General features: G+C 40.1%; 1 protein-coding gene across 2 annotated transcripts in view; it reads left to right on the forward strand.

Annotated features, from left to right (window-relative positions):
• The window catches only part of LOC307228650 (glutamate receptor 2-like), a gene marked incomplete at both ends in the record, with an annotated part of 122,609 nt that extends 121,215 nt beyond the window's left edge, over nt 1-1,394 (forward strand). For both annotated transcript variants that reach the window (XM_079998381.1, XM_079998382.1), the window contains one exon: nt 1,260-1,394. In XM_079998381.1, coding sequence (XP_079854507.1) covers nt 1,260-1,394 — 135 coding nt within the window. The remainder of the gene's footprint in view (nt 1-1,259) is intronic.
• Nucleotides 1,395-20,190: the final 18,796 nt, after the last annotated feature.

Genomic DNA, 20,190 nt, shown 5'->3' on the forward strand with positions numbered 1-20,190 from the left:
TTTTTTTGTTTGTTTTGTTTTTTTGGTTGGAGATGTCGGTGTTTAAGTTCGTTCAGCTGGGCGCCGCCATTTTGGATCTGTACTCACTTCCGTGCTCTCACAAGATCACAGCATGCTGCTCTCCTGCGAAATCCCTGAACTTATGTTCATTGTACAAAAGAGTATTCCAAAAATCAGAACAGAGCAGTAGCCTAAGAAAAATGCTACGTGAACAATGCTGACAACTGGTTATTTGGTAGAAACACTAGAAACAAGCTACTAGTAGAAACATTGGAAACAAGTCTATCCACTTGATCAAGTTGATAGAATGTCTTTATTCCTGACTCCTAAGATTGGTTGGCATGGTACACAAGGCAGTTGGTTTTACAAAGTCAGCAAACAGCCTAGTCTTTATTGATCATTTTGCCATGCAACACCATGCTTCCAAGAAGTGCATCTCAGGTGATTTGGTGTAGTGATGATCCATTCAGCATGGCTTGAGATTGACTTGCTAGTTTCCTCCAATTTAACGTTATCAACTAGCTAGGTCAATGGCACCTGCTGGTGGAATACTTTTGAGAAAAATAAAGCATGACATGACTGTCTTAGACCAAAGAGGAGGTTAAAGCGAGATGCTGGGAAAACAATATTGCAGTTTCAAATAGAATTCTGGAACCTATCCAATCCACCCAACACAGAAAATCTCATGGATTACTACTTTAAAACAAATAGAGGGCAGTGCCAGTGAGCATTTTAAATTTCCGGAAAAAAAAACCCTAATAGTAAATTGAAATGTTTTGCAGTTGAAGTGAGGAAATATTTGCTGAGAACCTGAAATTTAAAACGGAATCTACAACCACTTTCAGAAACTGAAACAGCAGAACAAGAAAATCCAGTTTGGCCTCAGATAGTTGAGATAGTCTGCTCCTTGATGCATATTCTCTTTTGAGATGAAGAGAAAGTATATGAAATTGTTTATTAAACTTATTGAATACTATTAAGTTCATTTAAAGTGTATTCAGGTGATTCTTGCGAAAATAAGTTATTTATACATTGTTGATACATGTTGATACATTGATACATGTTGTGATTGTGGACTGTTGTGTTAGGTCCCCATTGTGAACAATTTGCATTCACCATGAATTCATTATCACAAATGTGCCTTTGAATAGTAAATCTGTCCAGATAATGTCGGCAAAATTGTCTTGTGAAATGTTAACTGGTCAGTAGTAATATGTTAATATTTACTACTGTTATGCCTTGTGTTTCTTCCTCAATAGATGACATTCACAGATGCAATGCGGTCAAAAGCTCGTCTTTCAATCACAGGACCAACCAGTGAGAATGGTCGTGTCCCAGTGTCCTACCTACGCCCAGGATTACCCATGAGTCTTAGCCTGACTGATCTGTCCTGACTACACCTGACCCAGTGCCTTACAGCCAACCACCACACCAAGAAAACCTGGTCTGACAACCCAACAAGTGAAATAGTTATTTCTCCCATCTGTTAATAACAAATCTGAAAGACGGATCCCCCCCTCCTGTCCCCTGTCATCTATCATTCATCTAATCCTTTTACCCTGAGGACTCCAGATATAACATTGGACAGGTTGCAACTTCAAATATCTGTGCCCCCCCCACAAACACACACACACACACACACACATCTTCCTTTCGTCCTGTTGAGTTGGCAAGCTCCTTCAGAGAAGTGCCCACAAAACACGGAAATAAGGAGCATCCATGAATAAGCCTGGTTCGGTCCCACAGTGGGGGAAAAAAATGATCAAGCACAGCCAACAGCTTGTTTTTAAAACTAACAAGCAGCAACATTTCCAGGATGTTTGAAATAGGCCTTGTACCCAAGGAAGAGACCGAAATGTTCTGTAAATAACTGACAATAAGGGCAGTGATGGACTCTGGTTGATGCCTTTCCTCATCAACACAGTCACAAACAAACCACCACCAACAGAAAACAGCAGAACAGCTTCAACAACATTAAAAGCAACCAAGAGGGATGTGAGTAGTAAACCCAGTGTGACAACAATATATAAATTTGCTCCTTTTGTGCCATATACAAAAACACATCTTGAGGATTCATATCTATTAAATGATAACAATCGATAATTGTAAGGTTTATGGTTTAAAAATAAGGATAATTTTATTGATGCTATTAGATATTGGTTTTTTTCTGCCTGAAAATCCCTCAATAGAGACAGTCTTAGAACTGACTGATGCATGGACTTGGAGAATCACACACACACACACACACACACACACACACACACACACACATACACATTCCTGTTGCCATTCAAAAAACTGATGCACACTTTGATGAGGTGCCAAACGACGCTGAGAACCGATGGGGGTTCTCTTTGCTCCACCCGCAGCCAACGGCAGTTGTCGATACTGCGAAGAGGACAAAGTCAAGAGAATCCTCCTTTTAAGACGAACGCACTGCACTAATGAAGGCGGCAATTAGCGATAGCGATGAAGATGCAATTACAATTTTGTGTTCTGGGTGTGAAACAAAAACTAAGAAGTCGAAAAGGGTTCAAACATTTTGCATGTCACTTTTGCTTATTTTAGCTTTTGTTTGAGATGAAAAATATCAGCCCTTAAGCTTTATACTTGGCTGTATTTTAGTGTTTATTAATAATAATGGTTATTATACGAATATGAACAATGTTGATTACGTGTTAACATTGCTGACAGTGTTATTTATATTGAGTGTACTGTACACTTAAGAGGAATTGCACTGACATTTTGAACTTTGGTCTGATATTTACCCGAGCCGGGATTCATAGAAATAAATCTTGTTTTACCCCAATTATGGAGAAAAGGTCATCCAGGAGGCCCACTAGCAATAACATAGCTCATTAGGACAGATGATAAAATCTTTTACAATCAAGTTATGAATGCCTTTTCTGAAACGACAGCTGGAATAAAAATAAAAAATGACAGGTTACATGTTATGTGAAAAATCCATCCAGTGCTGATATGGATATCCATGTCAACATTTTGGAACGATGTACTTCAAATGCAAATGAAGCCTGATGTTAATAAGAAATCTGCACAAATGGCGTTTTTATATATATATGTTAGGGGATGTCAAATATTGAAGTAATTGCAATATTTACGTAGATACATTTCCTTTGTGTTCCACAGGAGCATCAACGTATATTATGTTTCTGTTTGGTTGGCAAGTCAGTTCCATTCAAAGCCTCATTCCACATAAGTTGCCGAACTAATCCAGGCCAATATAATGCAAGGGTTTCACTGAAGTGCTATCCGGTTATTTTGTGTCCTTCAAGCACAAGAGGATTTGCTTGATTTGGGCTTGTGTTAAACTAAAGACGGGGAAAAACACACATGGTGTTTATAATAAAAATGCGAAATTGAACGGGAAAAAGGCTCATAATTCACAGAAAAAAGAGAATTCAGAGAAATTAAAAAATATATATTTTTATCAATATTCATCCAAATACTTCAGTCTTAGTGATTTTAGTTTCTGAGAGAGAGGCTGAGTCAAAGAAAAAAAACATCCATTAAAAAATTGGCATTTGAAATGTAAAATGTTATGAAGCACAGAAGCACAGGCTGACAATACAACAAACATCATCAAATATCTTGAGCATTAATAATAAAGTATGTCAAATATACAGTTTTTTTTTTTGTTTGTTTGTTTTGTCCACAAAAACAGCTATTCCATAACATACACCCTGCCGTTAAAAGCTCATTCAACATTTTAGGCTAAATGCAGGTAAGAATATGCCAACAGAGAACAAGACCCTACTGCAATCCAAATTATGTGGCTGAGTTGCTGTAGCAAGAGAAAAATCCCTTCATCTTAAGTAAAAAAGAGTTGTCTAATCAGTCTTACACTTATCTACCTGAAATGCTTGTTGGTGCTACCTCATCCAGTGTACTTGCCGCAAAATTGGTTATGGAAGAATGCAAAATGTCACTCCATTAAATTAAATGGAATCATCCAAACAGGGTCGGTCCACTTGCATGAAACATCCAACGTGAGTCTTGGCCTCAGCTTTGCACCGATACATACCTTTAGGTCAAGTGAACTGTGTCATATTACTCCAGGGAAATAGGTTGAGATCCTTATGGACAAAATTAGGTTTTAGTCCATCAACATCTATACTTAAGTACAGATGTTTTTAACTTGAGATATATATTTCATATACCATGCACATAGGCCAAGCAAACAAAGAAAATGTCTGTTTAGTAGACATTTCACAAATGGCAAAATGATTGAATGAAGAAAGTGACATCAATATGATGTCTGTTCTTGGGTGGAGACTTAAAAAAATACATAAATGCAAGGACATTTAATTGTTTTTACGACTTTTACCCAATTTTTGGGGAAACATCTTTTTTTGTCACACTGTCAGTCGGCAGTGCTGCTGTTGAAAACAGGACATCTCCTATAATTTACGACTTCAGTATAAGTAAATAACACTAGAACTTGTGATTAATCCTCTGAACAATAGAACGTGTCAGCAGTAGTTATAGGGAAACAAAGCCTAGTTAGTTACAAACATAGTACAAGTGTAAATAAACACAATAAAAAATGCAGAAAAGTAATTTAATGTAGATGTGTCCTTTTTTCAGGTATAAAAAGATTTTGACATGTATGCGTTTATTTGTTCTTTACATTTGGAATAATAACTAGTATATTTTGTGTATATTTAACTGACTCAATATACCGTCTAGGGGTTTTTATTTTGTTACTTTATTGTTTATCCTTTTTTCTATTAACCATAAAATAAAATAAAAACATGCAACATTTTTTTAAATGTATTTGAAGCATTTTTTGTAATTTTCAGCGTGCTCCAAAAACTAGGAAGAAGGAATACATTTAGAAAAGAAATCACTGACATAACGTCATAGTGCAGCCAGTGCAAAGTTACTGTACGTCAGATCTGTTTGGCCACTTCCAATTTTATTTTTACACTCTTGTGCCAATTTTCACAAAATTGTTTGATTGAAGAAAGGAGTACTCGCCCAATGACAAATTGATATTAATGATATGCCTGTCTCACCCAACAGTTTGCTGGGAAAATCCATTGGATGAATGGTTATGTAATAACTTATTTATGAGCTGTTTGATTCTTGAACATACAAAACGGTCCGAATGCCTTTGTTTCAACTGAGAAATATGATATGGAAGGAAAGGCTTGTTCTCGGAGGACTTCTATTTTCATGACCAAAGGTCACACACATTCCCACTCATCAATTTATCACAGTGGCGGGGCATTGTCATAGTTTTCAAGAAAAACACAAATAAAATATGTTTTTAAACATTAAAAAAGTATATATATTCTAAATTGATCTGAAAGAAATACATATATTCATTGAAATCTTTGTTTTGCCAATAATTTGGCAGCTCCGCTTGCAGTATCCTCAATGACCACTAGGTCCTTGTGATCCACCGAATGAAAATCGCTGACTCATTGGATTATTGAACTGAAAGATACCTGCATGCAGATAAGGATTAGACCGGGCACACAGAAACATGCTGGTGCAGAGTGCCCACTGAAGAAAAATACCAAAATAACTTCAAAATGTCCGAATATCACTTATGCATTATATTTAGTATATGTGTGTCCTACCACTTCGCTGATTATGTAGGAATGACAAGCCACACTTCAAATCACCATTTGTATACAAAATACATGAGTGCTGAAATATTTTTGAGACTTTGGTTTTCCAAATAAAGACCAACTAGAACCTTCTGCCTGTAGTTATTTATTCTTAAATGCATGCATTCTGTAACTATAAAATAAACACAGAGACACAGAATGTGTCTCTTACGCTTCAACAGTAACATCAATTACTCGGATGACTTCACAGCAAAGATTTCTATTAACCCTAGAAATTCTGAAAAACCTGTGTTCTCCCTCATCTGCCAAAGTCACCACTGAATAAATACATTTAGAAAACAAAACACTGACATAGCCAACCTGATTGTAGGAGTCAAATAAGCTGCAAAAGGAAGCTATTATGCTTTTATCACAACAAACTGGTCTGTTTTTTCTTCCCTCTAGTTAAGTCTCGTCATGACGAGATGATACCTATCATATATTATATGATAGGTGTAGATTTTCTCTTTTCCCCTTTTCCTATGATTGTATACACACTCTGTAACCCCTGTCATGTTTGTCATAGATTGTTATCCTTCATTTTACAGGCTTTTCATCCTTTCTAGCTTCTTCTCTCTTCATTTCTCTCTATTCTTTCCTTGTTTTTTATTTTGTTTGTCTTTGTTTAAATGTTTGTCTTCTACTTTTCATGGGGATTGGATGCAATATCACGAGACAGGCCATCTGAAGGAGCCTGCTGTATTACAGTACAATTACAATTAATTAAAATAGATAGCATCAGTAAAAGTATTAAAATGATTGCCCACATGTTCCTTATTTTTCCTGCCATGTTGATGTAGGAATAACAATTGACACAGAGTAGCAGGTTATTCAATACAAAAATCAAATCTCTTATGCTTTACTGCGATTCTCAAATTGGGGTCCGTGGCATTTAGCCAGGGGGTCTCTGAAAAAAGATTTGGGGAATTAAAACATTAAAATTTTTGTGTCCCTTCAAAGGATACAGCCTTTATTTTTTAGAAATGTAACACTTTAATTCAATTTATACATATATAATTAATTATTGTTTATAATGATCTCCTTTGAGACAAAGTAATCCCACCATGCATACCTCCTCGCCTGTCTCTACAGTACATTTCTCATGATTTGTGTTTCACATTTTGTGCAGCTGCAATGTAACTTGTTAATTTAATTGAGGTTATTTGAACTGGATACATTGTTTTTATATTCTATATTTAGAAATGGTGCGATACAAATATTTCTAATACATTTCCCTTGAATGTTTTTCCACACATAGTCTGAGAAATAGGCCTAATATCAAATTACTTTTTTGGGAAAAACGTGAGGGGGGTTCTCGGTTTTTTAGTATTTTATATGCCGCTGAGATTAAATATTGCAAAGACAAGATACAAGATACATGGTCTGAAAGAAAAAAACAACAAACACATCTGAGACATTGTCATAGGTACAGTATCCTGACCAAAATAGCGCCACAGTGCGCTTCATTGATGGAAAGAGTGGTTGATACTGTTCACCATCTGGGAAAGAGAAAGGAGGGGAAACACCATCAAGTCATTATGCAGTTCACCATGACTTTGTAGTTTCTTGATGAATTTGATGTGTTGATGAAGAAGGAGTTACAGCTGACGCTGACTTGAGTAAAACAATAGATTTTTTACAAAAGAACAGCATCAGAACGGACTTTCCATGGACGTCCAGGAGAGAACCGAGCCGGATGGATTCTCTGCCGGATGAAACTCGGCCAGGTGCTCTTATGTTTAACCAGAGATAACGTTGATCATCTGATTCCCCTACATAGGTCACCGTTCACATTTTCACCTCCCTTATCACTGGGACCCCTGACAATGGGCTCTCTCTCTCTCTCTTTTGAGACCACTGGCATCGTCTGTCAATAATTATCTTATACAATGGGTACTGTCTTGCGACGCCACACATTCCAAGACACCTCAACTCCAAGATCTACAAGGACTTGGGGATCCACTTCAAGCAAGACTTCTGCAAAGCCGATAGAGAGGCTCACACAGCTGAATTCCCAAAGATGGAGCAAGCCAGGACAGCAGAAAAGAATGTGTACTACAGAGGACGTGGGATACATCAATGGTAACAGGGTTGCTCTGTGAGGAGTTCGATACATTCTTCAGTAACAAAATTATAGCCATCAGACAGAATATTAGAGCCTCAAACATCCAGAAATGAACCTACCCTTCAGATCTCCAGTAATATCATTGGTGCCATGTCTCACTTCGTCCCCTTGGACATAAAAAGACTGGACGATAATGTTGGTCAGCTCAAGTCCTCCACCTGCTGCCTGGACCCCCTCCTTACAAAATTTTTTAAAAACTTTTTTAACTCCTTTTTAACTGCCTAGCACATAAGGTATTAGAGATTTTAAATTACTCTCTTCAATCAGGTATATTTCCTGCAGCATTTAAAACTGCTTTTAAACCACTCCTTAAGAAGAGCAATCTCCATGCAACAGTTATTGCCTACTACAGGCCCATTTCCAACCTGCCGTTCCTCAGCAAAACTTGAAAAAACACTTAACTTTCAGCTTAACAACTATCTCACCTCAAACAGCCTTTTAGACACCAATCAATCTGGCTTTCGACCTCACCATAGCACAGAAACAGCGCTTATTAAAGTTCTGAACAATCTACACATAAATACTGATGCAAAAAACAATCTGTTCTACTCCTGGATCTCAGTGCTGCCTTTGCCACTGTTGACCATCAGATTTTATTAGCGAGATTACAAAAATGGGTCGGCCTATCTGCCCCAGTTCTAAATTGGTTCAAAACCTACCTACAGGACAGGCAGTTCTTTGTGTCCATTGGAGATTTTGTGTCGAACAAAGTGAATATTGTATGTGCAGTGCCCCAAGGTTCGATTCTGGGCCCATTATTGTTTAACCTCTATCTGCTCCCACGTGCACATATTGTAAAGAAACACAAAATGAATAACCATAATTATGCAGATGATTCACAACTGTACATATCCCTATCTCCTGATGACCTACTCCCCATACACTCCCTCACTTAGTGTATTAATGATATCAATGCATAGATGTCACAGAACTTTTTACAACTGAACAAAGACAAAACAGAAATACTCATCTTTGGTGCAAAGGCTGAAAGACAGAAAATTGCAGCTCATCTCAGTTCTCTGTCCCTGGAGAGCAAGAATGATTCCAAAAATCTGGGTGTAATCATAGACGGCGATCTAAAGTTTAAGAGCTATATCAATCACATCACGAAATTAGCCTTCTACGATCTAAAAATCATTTCAAAATGAAGAGGCTTTCTGTCAAAAGGAGACTATGAAAAACAAATCCATGCATTTATAACGAGTATATTGGACTACTGTAATGGCCCATTCACCGGCCTCCCAAAATCAGCTGTGCAGCGGCTACAGTTGATCCAAAATGCGGCTGCACGCGTTCTCACTTGGACAAAAAAGTTAGAACACATCACACCTGTTCTTCGATCTCTACAATGTCTCCACGTCAAAACTAGAATTGATTTTAAGATTCTGCTACTTGTATATAAAGCTAAAATTGTTTGTTTCCGGTGAGGGCTACCACTTCCAGTTCCGGTGACGTCCTTGTGTGTGCGTTACTTTGTTGAATCGTTTCCCAGCTTTACATTCATCTCGGACATTATAACTAAACTTAACAATCTCTTACCTCATACCATAACTTAATCATCTTGCACATTATACTTAAACATAACCATCTCTAAACTTATACCTAAAGTTAACCATCTCTAACCTTATACCTCAACTAAACCATCTCTAACATCTCTAGCCTGGGTGACTTTTCCGGTTGCGATGAGAGCTACCACTTCCGGTGACGTCTTTGCGATTGCGTTGTTGTTTTTTTGCTGTGGTTTTTGTTGTTGTTGCTGCTGCTGTTGATGTTGCTGCTGCTGTTGTTATTGTTTCTGTGGCTGCTGCTGCTGTTTCTGTTGCTGTTGTTGTTGTCTTGTCTTGCGTCTGTCTCTGTTGTTGTGAGGTTACAGTGAGAGGATCATAAGTAGGGTGTGTTTTCGGAGAGAGCGAGTCAAAAGGATCTCCCTCCGGAGGTCTGAACAATACTTGACCCGTAATTCAGGGACGCTAATTAAAGCACCGTGACTGGATTGAGATGAGATGATGCACATTGTTGAAATTTCCATTTCCGGTGAGGGCTACCACTTCCGGTTCCGGTGACGTCTTTGTGTGTGTGTTTACTTCGTTGAATCGTTTCCCAACTTAACCTGATTTGGATTAGGGAATTCAGATTGTTCGCACTGAGATATCCTTGCTATTTCATGGCTCGACCGTCTGTGCTGCTGCTGTTCAAGTCGTTGTTTCTGTTTTTGCTGCTGTTGTTGTTGCTGCTACTGTTGCTGCTGCTGGTGTTGTTGCTGCTGTTTTTGTTGCGGCTGTTGTCGCTGCTGGTGTTGTCATTGCTACTGGTGTTGTTGGTGCTGCTAATCTTATATCTAAACTGGTGTTATCGTTGCTGCTGGTGTTGTTGCTGCTGCTAACCTTATACCTAAACTTAACCATCGCTTACCTTATCCCTTAACTTAACCATCTTGAACATTATACCGAAAAATAACCATCTCGAAACTTATACCTAAACTTAACCATTACTAACCTTATACCTTAACTTAACCTCGCTAACATCTCTAACCTGAGTGACTTTTCCAGTTCCGGTGAAAGCTACCACTTCCGGTTCCGGTGATGTCTTTGCAAATGCATTGCTGTTGTCGTTTTTGCAGGTGTTTTTGTTGTTGTTGCTGATGGAGTTGATGTTGCTTTCGCTGTTGTTGTTGTTTTGTGGCTGCTACTGCTGTTTCTGTTGCTGTTGTGAGATTACAGTGAGAGGATCATAAGAAGGGTGTGTTTTCAGAGAGAGAGAGTCAAACGGATCTACCTCCTGACGTCTGAACGAAAACTTGACCAGTAATTTAGGGACTCTAAATAAAAGACTGTGACGGGATTAAGGTCAGATTTGAAATTTCCGTTTCCGGTGAGGGCTACCGGTTCCGGTGACGTCTTTGCTGTGCGCTACTTCTTTGAGATAAGACGGTACACACTGTTGACTAAATACAGATGAGGAGATTTTCTGTTCCAGTGAGAGCTACCACTTCCAGTTCCAGTGACGTCTTTGCTTGTGCGCTGTTTCTGTTGTTCGCTGTTCGCTGCTGCTGCTTTTTCTGTTGGTGTTTTGGTTGTTTCTGTGCTCCTGCTGCTGTTACAGTGGTTGTTTCTGTTGTTGCTGCTGTTGCTGTTGCTGCTACTGTTGCTGCTGCTGTTGCTGCTGTTTTTGTTGCTGCTGGTGTTGTTGTTGGTGCTACTAACCTTATACCTTAACTGGTGTTATCATTGCAGCTGGTGTTGTTGCTGCTGCTAACCTGATACCTGAACCTAACCATCTCTGACCTTATACATTAACTTAACCATCTTGAACATTATACCTAAATATAAATATCCCTAAACTTATATCTAAACTTAACCATCTCTAACCTTATACCTTAATTTAACCATCTCTAACCTTATACCTCAACTTAACCATCTCTAACATCTCTAAACTGAGTGACTTTTCTGGTTCCGGTGGGAGCTACCACTTCCAGTTCCGGTGAGGTCTTTGCGTGTGCCTTGCTGTTGTTGTTTTTGCTGTTGTTTTGCTGTTTCTGCTGCTGCTGTTGTTGTTGTTTCTGTGGCTGCTGCTGCTGTTGTTGCTTCTGTTGTTGTTGTTGTTTTCTGTTGCTGCTGCTGTAGCTGCTACTGTGGTTGCTTTTATTGCTGTTTTTGTTGTTGTTTTTGTGGGTTTTTTTTTGTTGCTGCTGCTGCTTTTTTAGTTTTTAGTTTTTAGTCTGGGTTGTAGTAGTCAAGAGAAGTTTTGTTATACTTTAAAGGGATTGCAGTTTGAAGATCAAGGGAGAGGAAAACAGATTAAAATTCAATGTGCACTAATTTTACATGATCATTCAACTACTTACCTCCTTTCACACAAATATATAAGTGATAAGATAAGATAAGATCAAGGTACTTTATTAATCCCCAAAGGGAAATTCCAGTGTTGCAGCAGCAATGACATACATGACAAAACACACATAATTTACAAAAACGCACCTTGTTTTTGAATCAATATATATATACACACACACACACACACACACACACACACACACACACACACACACACACACACACACACACACACACTTAATTAGGCACACCTGTTTAATTGCTTGTTAACACAAATAGCTAAAGCCAACCACATAGCAGCAACTCATTGCATTTAGGCATGTGGACATGGTGAGGATGACTTGCTGTTCAAAGTTCAAACTGAGCATCAGAATTGGAACGGAAGGGGATTTTAGTGACTTTGAACATGTTGTTGGTGCCAGGCCTCAGTATTTCATAAATTGCTGACCTACTGGGATTTTCACGCACAATCATCACTAGGGTTTACAATGGTTCGAAAAAGAGAAAATATCCAGTGGGCGGCATTTGTGTGGACAAAAATGCCTTGTTGATGTCAGAGGTCAGAGGAGAATGGGCAGACTAGTTCGAGACAATAGAAAGGCTTCAGTAACTCAAATAACCACTCGTTGCAGCCAAGGTATGCAGAATACCATCTCTGAACGCACAACACGTCAAACCTTGAAGCAGATGGTGCCACTCCTGTCAGCTAAGAACGAGTAACTGAGGCTACAATTCGCACAGGCTCACCAAAAAATGGACAATAGAAGATAGAAAAGAAAATAGAAAAATAGAAAAATAGAAAAACGTTGCCTGGTCTGATGAGTCTCGATTTCAGCTGTGACATTCACAAGGTAGGGTCAGAATTTGACGTAAACAATGTAAAAGGATGGGTCCATCCTGCCTTGTATCAACGATTCAGGCTGGTGGTGGTGGTGTAATGGTGTGGCACACACTTTCTTAGCACACTTTGGGCCCCTTAGTACCAACTGAGCATAATTTAAATGCCACAGTATACCTGAGTATTGTTGCTGACCATGTCCATCCCTTTATGACCACAGTGTACCCATCTTCTGATGGCTACTTCCAGCTGAATACACTATGTCACCAAGCTCAAATCATTTCAAACTGGTTTCTTTAACATGACAATGAGTTCACTGTACTCCAATGGCCTCCACAGTCACCAGATCTCAATCCAACAGAGCATCTTTGGGATGTGGTGGAACGGGAGATTTGCATCATGGACGTGCAGCCGACAAATCTGCAGCAACTGCGTGATGCTATCATGTCAATATGGATCAAAATCTCTGAGGAGTGTTTCCAACACCTTGTTGAATCTATGCCACAAATAATTAAGGCAGTTCTGAAGGCAAATGGGGATCCAACCTGGTACTAGCAAGGGGTACTAAAAAGGTGGCTATATATACACGTACATATATTCACATACACACACAAATACATATACACTATATATACTGATACATACACATAATATGTACCTGTGTGTATCTCAATATATCGTGCATACATCCATATATATATATATATATATATATGTACATATATACAGATACACATACATACAAATATCTGTATATCCATATACATATAAAATAACTAAATGAATAGAAAATAGAAATTATAATAATGGCAATAAAAATAATAAAATAGAATTTAACCTAATTAATGTTTAAGCTCAAAAGTGGAAGTTAAATGTAAAGTAAAAATGTACCTTGTGCATTGCCATTCAGAGGAGGAGTTTCCTCTTCTGGCACAGAGGGGAGTCATTGTAGGTGGCGGTGGTCAAGAATGACCTTCTGCAACAGTCGTTATTGCAGCAGAGCTGAAGGAGCCTCTGGCTGAAGACACTCTGTTGTCTGACCAGTAGGTTGTGTAGGGGGTGTGCAGTGTTGTCCATTGTGGTGGATGGGATGGCATGAGCAGCCACACCTGACGCTCGTTGGTTGGGCTAACAAGCGGCAGGTTTAAAAACCCAATCCACACACACACTTATGATATGGGAGCCCTGTGTCAGGACATGTTCAATCTGCTCCTTGCTAATTACACCTAGCATTCTCTCTACAATAAAATGGTGTTAATAACACCCCTTTGTCTGTGTCTTTGTGCCGGAGGGCCCTGAAACCACCACTTGGATGGCGTGTGGTGGCGAATCTGCCACACTGGTGCCCTCCCCATGTCGGAGAGTCCCTGCTTAAGCGTGGTTTCAGGGCCCTCTGGCACAAAGACAGGTGTGGCTGCTCACGCCATCCCATCCACCACATCCATTATGCTGAGAAGCTTATACAACATCCTTCTCTCCACGACCAGCTCTAGGGGCTCCAGAGCAGTCCCCAGCACAGAGCCAGCCTTCTTTAACAGTTTATTCTGTTTCTTGGAGTCTCTGGCTCTAATGTTGCTGCCCCAACAGATGACCACAAAGAAAATTGCACTAGCCACAACAGCCTGGTAGAAGATATGCAACATCTTGCTGCACACATTGAATGGCCTGAGTTTCTTCAAGAAGTAGAGTCTGCTCAGTCCCTTACTGTAGACTGCCGTGTTGCATTTCCAGTCCAGTCTGTTGTCCAGGTGAACCCTCCACTACCTTCACCTCTTCTCCCATGAAGGAAATAGTGTTCGGCTTAGTCCTGGTCCACCTAAAATCCACAACAATCTCCTTCGTCTTGGTCGCATTTAAGAAAGGGTGGTTGTTTCAACACCATGCCACAAAGGGGTCCACCAGTTCCCTGTACTCAGTCTCCTGTCCACCATTGATACACCCCACAACTGCAGAGTCACCCGAAAATGTCTGCAGATGACAAGACTCCGAATAGGATCTGGAAGTCTGAGGTATACAGTGTGAAGAGGAAAGGTGCTCCTGTGTTGCTAACCACCCGCTAAGACACGCATTCCGTCAGCCACACAAACTGTGGTCTGTCTGTCAGTTCATCAATAATCCAGGAGGTTGTGGAGGCACAAATTGTTGAAATGTTGGAAGTGTAGCAGAGAGAGAAGTCAAGTAGAATAGTCAGCTGTCCCTGAGATTCTGTTTGTTTTGCACATCTAACAGGTAGAACAAGGTGAAGCTCACCTTTATATATATACTGTATATATATATATATATATATATATATATATATATATATATATATATTCACTATAATAATGTTTTTTTGTTATAAGATTTTATTGTACAGGTACTCCTCACTTATCTACCGAGTTCTGTTCAAAGGACCAGGTCGTGAATTGGTCGATTATTTCACGGTACGGGGGTGTGGCGATTGCGAATGCTAGTGTCGTGAATATTGACAGACTGGGGGAACGAGATTCACACTGAGAGCGGTAATGCGCGATGAGATGCTTGATGCTGAGATGCTGCGCACGCAGAGCACACGCCGTGGTATTGTACACAGCGCACAATACAGACTGGTCAGAGAGCTGGTCGTAAGTCAGAACAGTTGTTAAGTGAGGAGTACCTGTATTCAATAGTGCTAACCCTCGCTTTGCAACAGTGGTTAGTGTGAAAAAACTAACATCCTTACATTTATGAGCACGTTAAATCTTTAAATGTATATTGCCTTTTTGTATGTCTTCCTTTCATCCTATGTTGTCTTATGTTTCACTTAATAATAGGGCTCTAAGAGATCCTATAAAAAGAAAATCAACCTTCCTGTTTTGTAAAAATGAAAATTCACAATGTTTTCTTCTCCTAGAAACTCATTCTGATGACATGGATGACAAATTCTGGTCAAACCAGAGCTCAGCATATTTTTGTAGATTGTAAAAAGGGAGACTGCTGATCAATAATCAAGAGTGTATGGAAGCTGATAAGATTTCCATGGAAATCTTCCAATTTTTCAGTAAACTGTGCTCTTCCCTTTATTCATGAATAGATGCTGGATGGTTTTTGTTTGAGCACATTGGAATGGATCCCGAAAGTGGATGACAGTTTCAAAAGTCTATGTGAGGCCGATATCAGTATAGATCATGAGTAGGGAACCTATGGCTCACGAGCCAATTATGGCTCTTTCAATGATGGTATATGGCTTGCAGACAATTTTGAGCTAAATTTTTTTCATCACGATTAACAAGTAATAAATAATTATTATGTGTCATTTTAAAATAAAACAAGAGAAATTACAATTTTGAAAATAAAATTCAAATTATGAAATATTCTGATCTATTTTAATCTGTCGACACCAAACTAAATTTTTATTGGATAATGCGCAAGCAAAGGAATTTGCCTTTGCGGAGAGAATAAGATCTTCGGTATGTCTAATATGCAATGATAAAATGGTATAGATGAAATGGTCAAATGTAAAGTGGTACTTCGATACATACCATGCTTTCTTTGCATCAAAATATCCAGCTTGGGACAGAAGGGAAAGGAATGCCAAGAGCTACAGCGGAGAGTGCAAGCCAGTCAGCAGCACCCGTGTATGGACCAAGCAAGGTGACAGGAATTCGGCTAGCTTTGTTGGTGCTTTGGCAATAGTGAGGAATGGGAAGCCATTCACAGATGGCAACTATGCCAAAACATTCATGCTTGATGTGGCCAATGAACTGTTTGATGACATCCCAAATAAAGACAGGATAATCAAATGAATAAAAGACATGCCTCTGTCAGCAAAAAAGGTTTACGATTGTACCATCATGATGGCAAATCAAGTCAAGGAAACACAAATTAAGGTGATAAACGCAGGGACATACTTTTCTCTCACTCTAGATAAGTCAACAGACGTTAGCTATTTATCTTAAGTTTATCTGAAGTTCGCAAAAAAAAAATAATCTAGCGATGGATAAACTTATTTCTGTGTGTATTGATGGTGCTCCCTGTATGTTGGGGAAAAACAAAGGATTTGTAATGCTTCTTCGTGGACATGAAAATAGGCCCATCCTAAGTTTTCATTGCATTCTGCACCAGGAGGCACTTTGTGCTCAAACGTGTGGCGAGCAGCTTGGTGAGGTGATGTCGCTGGTCATTTGAGTGGTGAATTTTATTGTTGTCGGAGCTTTAAATGATCACCAGTTTAAAGCACTGTTAGACGAAGTTGGGAATAATTATCCCGGTCTGCTTTTACACAGCAATGTGCATTGGTTGTCAAGTGGGAAAGTGCTCAGCCGTTTTGCGCTTGCCTCAGTGAAATCCGGACCTTCCTTGAAATGAAAGGCGTCGAGCACCCTGAGTTAGCTAACACTGAGTGGCTCCTGCAGTTTCACTATCTCGTGGACATAACTGGACATCTGAACCAGCTCAATGTGAAAATGCAAGGCATGGAAATACAGTCTTATCCCTTTAACAGGCAGTCTTTGCATTTGAAAGCAAGCTGGAACTCTTTAACAGGGACATTGAAACAGGCCGTCTTCTACACTTTGAAAGACTGCAAAAATTTAGAGATGTGTGCTTAGCAATTGACCCGACTCAACTTTTTGATATCCAGCAGCTAGCTGGCTTTACATCCAATCTCCTGCAGTCATTCAAAGCACGTTTTAGAGAATTTCGTGAGCGCTCTATTCCTTTTAAATTCATCACTCATCCACACGAGTGTGCAGTGGACAAAGCTGAGCTGACATGCATCCCCGGTGTCTACATCAGAGACTTTGAGCTGGAAGTTGCTGATCTGAAGGCTTCAGACATACGGGTGAGTAAGTTCAACTCACTGAATGGAGAGTTGGAAAGACTTGTGCGACAGCGAGCAGAGCTGGCAAGTGAACACAAGTGTACAAAAATGAAAAAACTTCAACCTGAAGACCAGCTGATTCTTTAAACTTGGAACAAGCTTCCCATCACATACAACACAATGGAGCATGTGAGTATTGCCGTATTGATCATGTTTCGCTCTACAGACGCATGTTAGCGGTCTTTCTCGCATCTGAGAAACATTAAGACCAAACTACACACACGTTCAACTGATGGAAGCCTCAACGCCTGCATTGAAGCTTAACCTCACTACGTATGAATCAGACTACAAGTCCATCAGCAAAACCATGCAGCACTAGAAGTTGCATAAATGGTAAGAAGTATTCAATTTATTATTGGTTAGATACAGTATAACAACAATATTATTAAGAAGAATAAAGAGAAATTCATTATATATAGCACTTTTTAGCATTTTTATTGTATATGTTATACATTAAAAATGTATGTCTAACTTAAAAAATGCACACATTAAATTGCATGCAATTTTATCAATTATTATATGGCTCACGAGGAAATTCATTTAGAAATGTTTGGCTATTATGGCTCTCCCAGACAAAAAGTTTCCCGACCCCTGGTATAGATGCTTATCCTAAGACATATCTCCGGGATCAGATGGTAACAAATCATTTCTATGCCTATAGAAATAGGCACAGAAATTATGGGAATATCTTGAAGTCCTTATTTTCCATATGTTAAATGAAATATCTGAAACTTACACTCTTCCAACTACTAAGAAGCAAGGGATCATCACGCTCATCCCCAAACCTGGGAAAGATCCAAAACTAATTGACAATTTATTACCCTGCTTATTTTAACGCATATTCATGCCAACAGATTGAAAACCAGTATCCCACAAATTATCTCAGCTACACAGTCAGGTTTTATAAAAGGATGATCAATTCATAACAATATACGACTTGTGCTTGACTTACTGGATTACAATTATTTAACTGAAGATGAAGGTTTTATATTATGTTATGATGTCACTTCCCGAATATTCAATAAAAGCTATAAACCAGATTAACTTTAATTGTATTTGGTAAAGAAAGACACATGTCATAGGAAAGGAATTATGGTTAAAGAATATGAGGAAGGAGGGCTAAAAGCCATTTATATTGAGTGAATTAATGGTACAACTAAAATAAATTGGCTATGACACTTTTTGAAAAATGAAAACAGCTTATCGTTCGATGTCTCAAGCTATATTTTTATGATACTAGAAGATATCAACCTCCTTCTTTGATGTGATTGTGACCTTCAAAGCTTCCTGTTAAATTATCCGTGTTTCATAAACAAGTATTACTATATTGGAAATTGATGTACAAGCATCATTTTGGTCCCCATACCACCCTATTGTGGAATGTAGGTAGGTATGTGGTATTTAGGAATTGTGGGAGTTCCTGCCCACAGGTAAGGGTTTAGGGAGGGAGTCTTTTTGGCTGTGGTGCGCCAACATGGCGAGAGTTTTTATTGTCCCTTTAAACAATAAGGTACGCTGGCCACAAGTATAAATGACAAATCAATGATTATTATAATATTGAAGTGGATAATAGTCATCTCGGGTGCAGGAGGAATGGTGTTCCGCTGCTGGGCTGCTGACGAGCCTGTGTGCTGATACCCTCTGTAAAACAGACAAACATTAAGTAAACTTCCTGCCTCGAGTCGGACCAATCAGCGCTGTGCGGAAGCTGATTGGGCCGAATCGAGGCAGCTTGATGGCTGCAGGAAAGGGAACCGTGCTGTCGTCCGCAGTTGGTGTTTGACCACGGAACCTTTGTCACCACATGCCCCCACCACCCGCCTCAGGCCAGGGAGCTGTCCGGCCAACAGGAGACTACCCCCGAACCCCCCCAGAGCAGGAGAGAAAGTCAGCCATGACCATCTGCGCTGCCGGCCTGTGGACCACCCGGAAGTTAAAGGGCTGGAGAGCCAGGTACCACCGGGTGATCCGGGCGTTTGTGTTCTGCATGCAGTGGATCCACTGCAGTGGGGCGTGGCTGAATAGAGTGTGATAGCTCGTCCTGGGAGGTAGTAGCGGAGGGAACCGACTTTTCACTTGATAGCTAAACACTCCTTCTCCCCCGTGCTGTACCTCAACTCCTGCTCTGAGAGCTTGTGGCTGAGGTACAGCACCGGACGCTTGGTCCCCTCCACCTCCAGGGACAAGACCGCACCTAGCCCTCTGTTCGACGCCTTGGTCTACAGACAGAAAGGGAGAGAGAAGTTAGGGTATAACAGCACTGGCTTCCCACAGAGAGCTAACTTTACATTCGCAAACGCCTGCTGGCACTTCTCTGACCACTGGATCTGATCTGGAGCACCCTTTCAGTCTCCCAAGTCTCCCAAGGGGCTGGTTAGCTCTGAAAAGTTGGGGACAAACCTCCTATAGTAGCCGGCCACCCCCAAGAACAACCTCACCTTCTTGGGTCTTGGGCGTGTTTGCGACAGCAGCAGTTTTATCAAGCTGGGGTCGGACCAGGCCTTCGCTCAAGTGGTACCCCAGATACCGTACCTTACGCTGTCCACACTTCTTTGGGTTGGCAGTGAGCCCAGCCCGCTTCAGGGACTCAAGCACAGCGGCCACATGCTGCATATGTCGCTCCCAGGTGTCGCTGTGAATAATAACGTCATCTAGGTAGGCAGCGGCGTATGCTACATGCGAATGCAGGACGCTGTCCATGAGTCTCTGAAAGGTGGCTGGGGCACCGAACAACCTGAACGGAAGTATGCGAAAGAGTTATAAGCCAAATCACGTGGAGAACGCAGATTTTTCCTTGGACTCCTGAGACAAGGGAGTCTGCCAGTCGCCCTTGGTTAAATAAAGTGAAATAATGAGCTGCACCTAACCGGTCGAGAAGATTATCGACCTGGGGCATCGAACTTGGACACCGCGTTCAC

This window comes from Zeus faber (assembly GCF_960531495.2).
Source record: "Zeus faber genome assembly, chromosome: 4".
In the NCBI taxonomy this organism is placed as follows: Eukaryota; Metazoa; Chordata; class Actinopteri; order Zeiformes; family Zeidae; genus Zeus; species Zeus faber.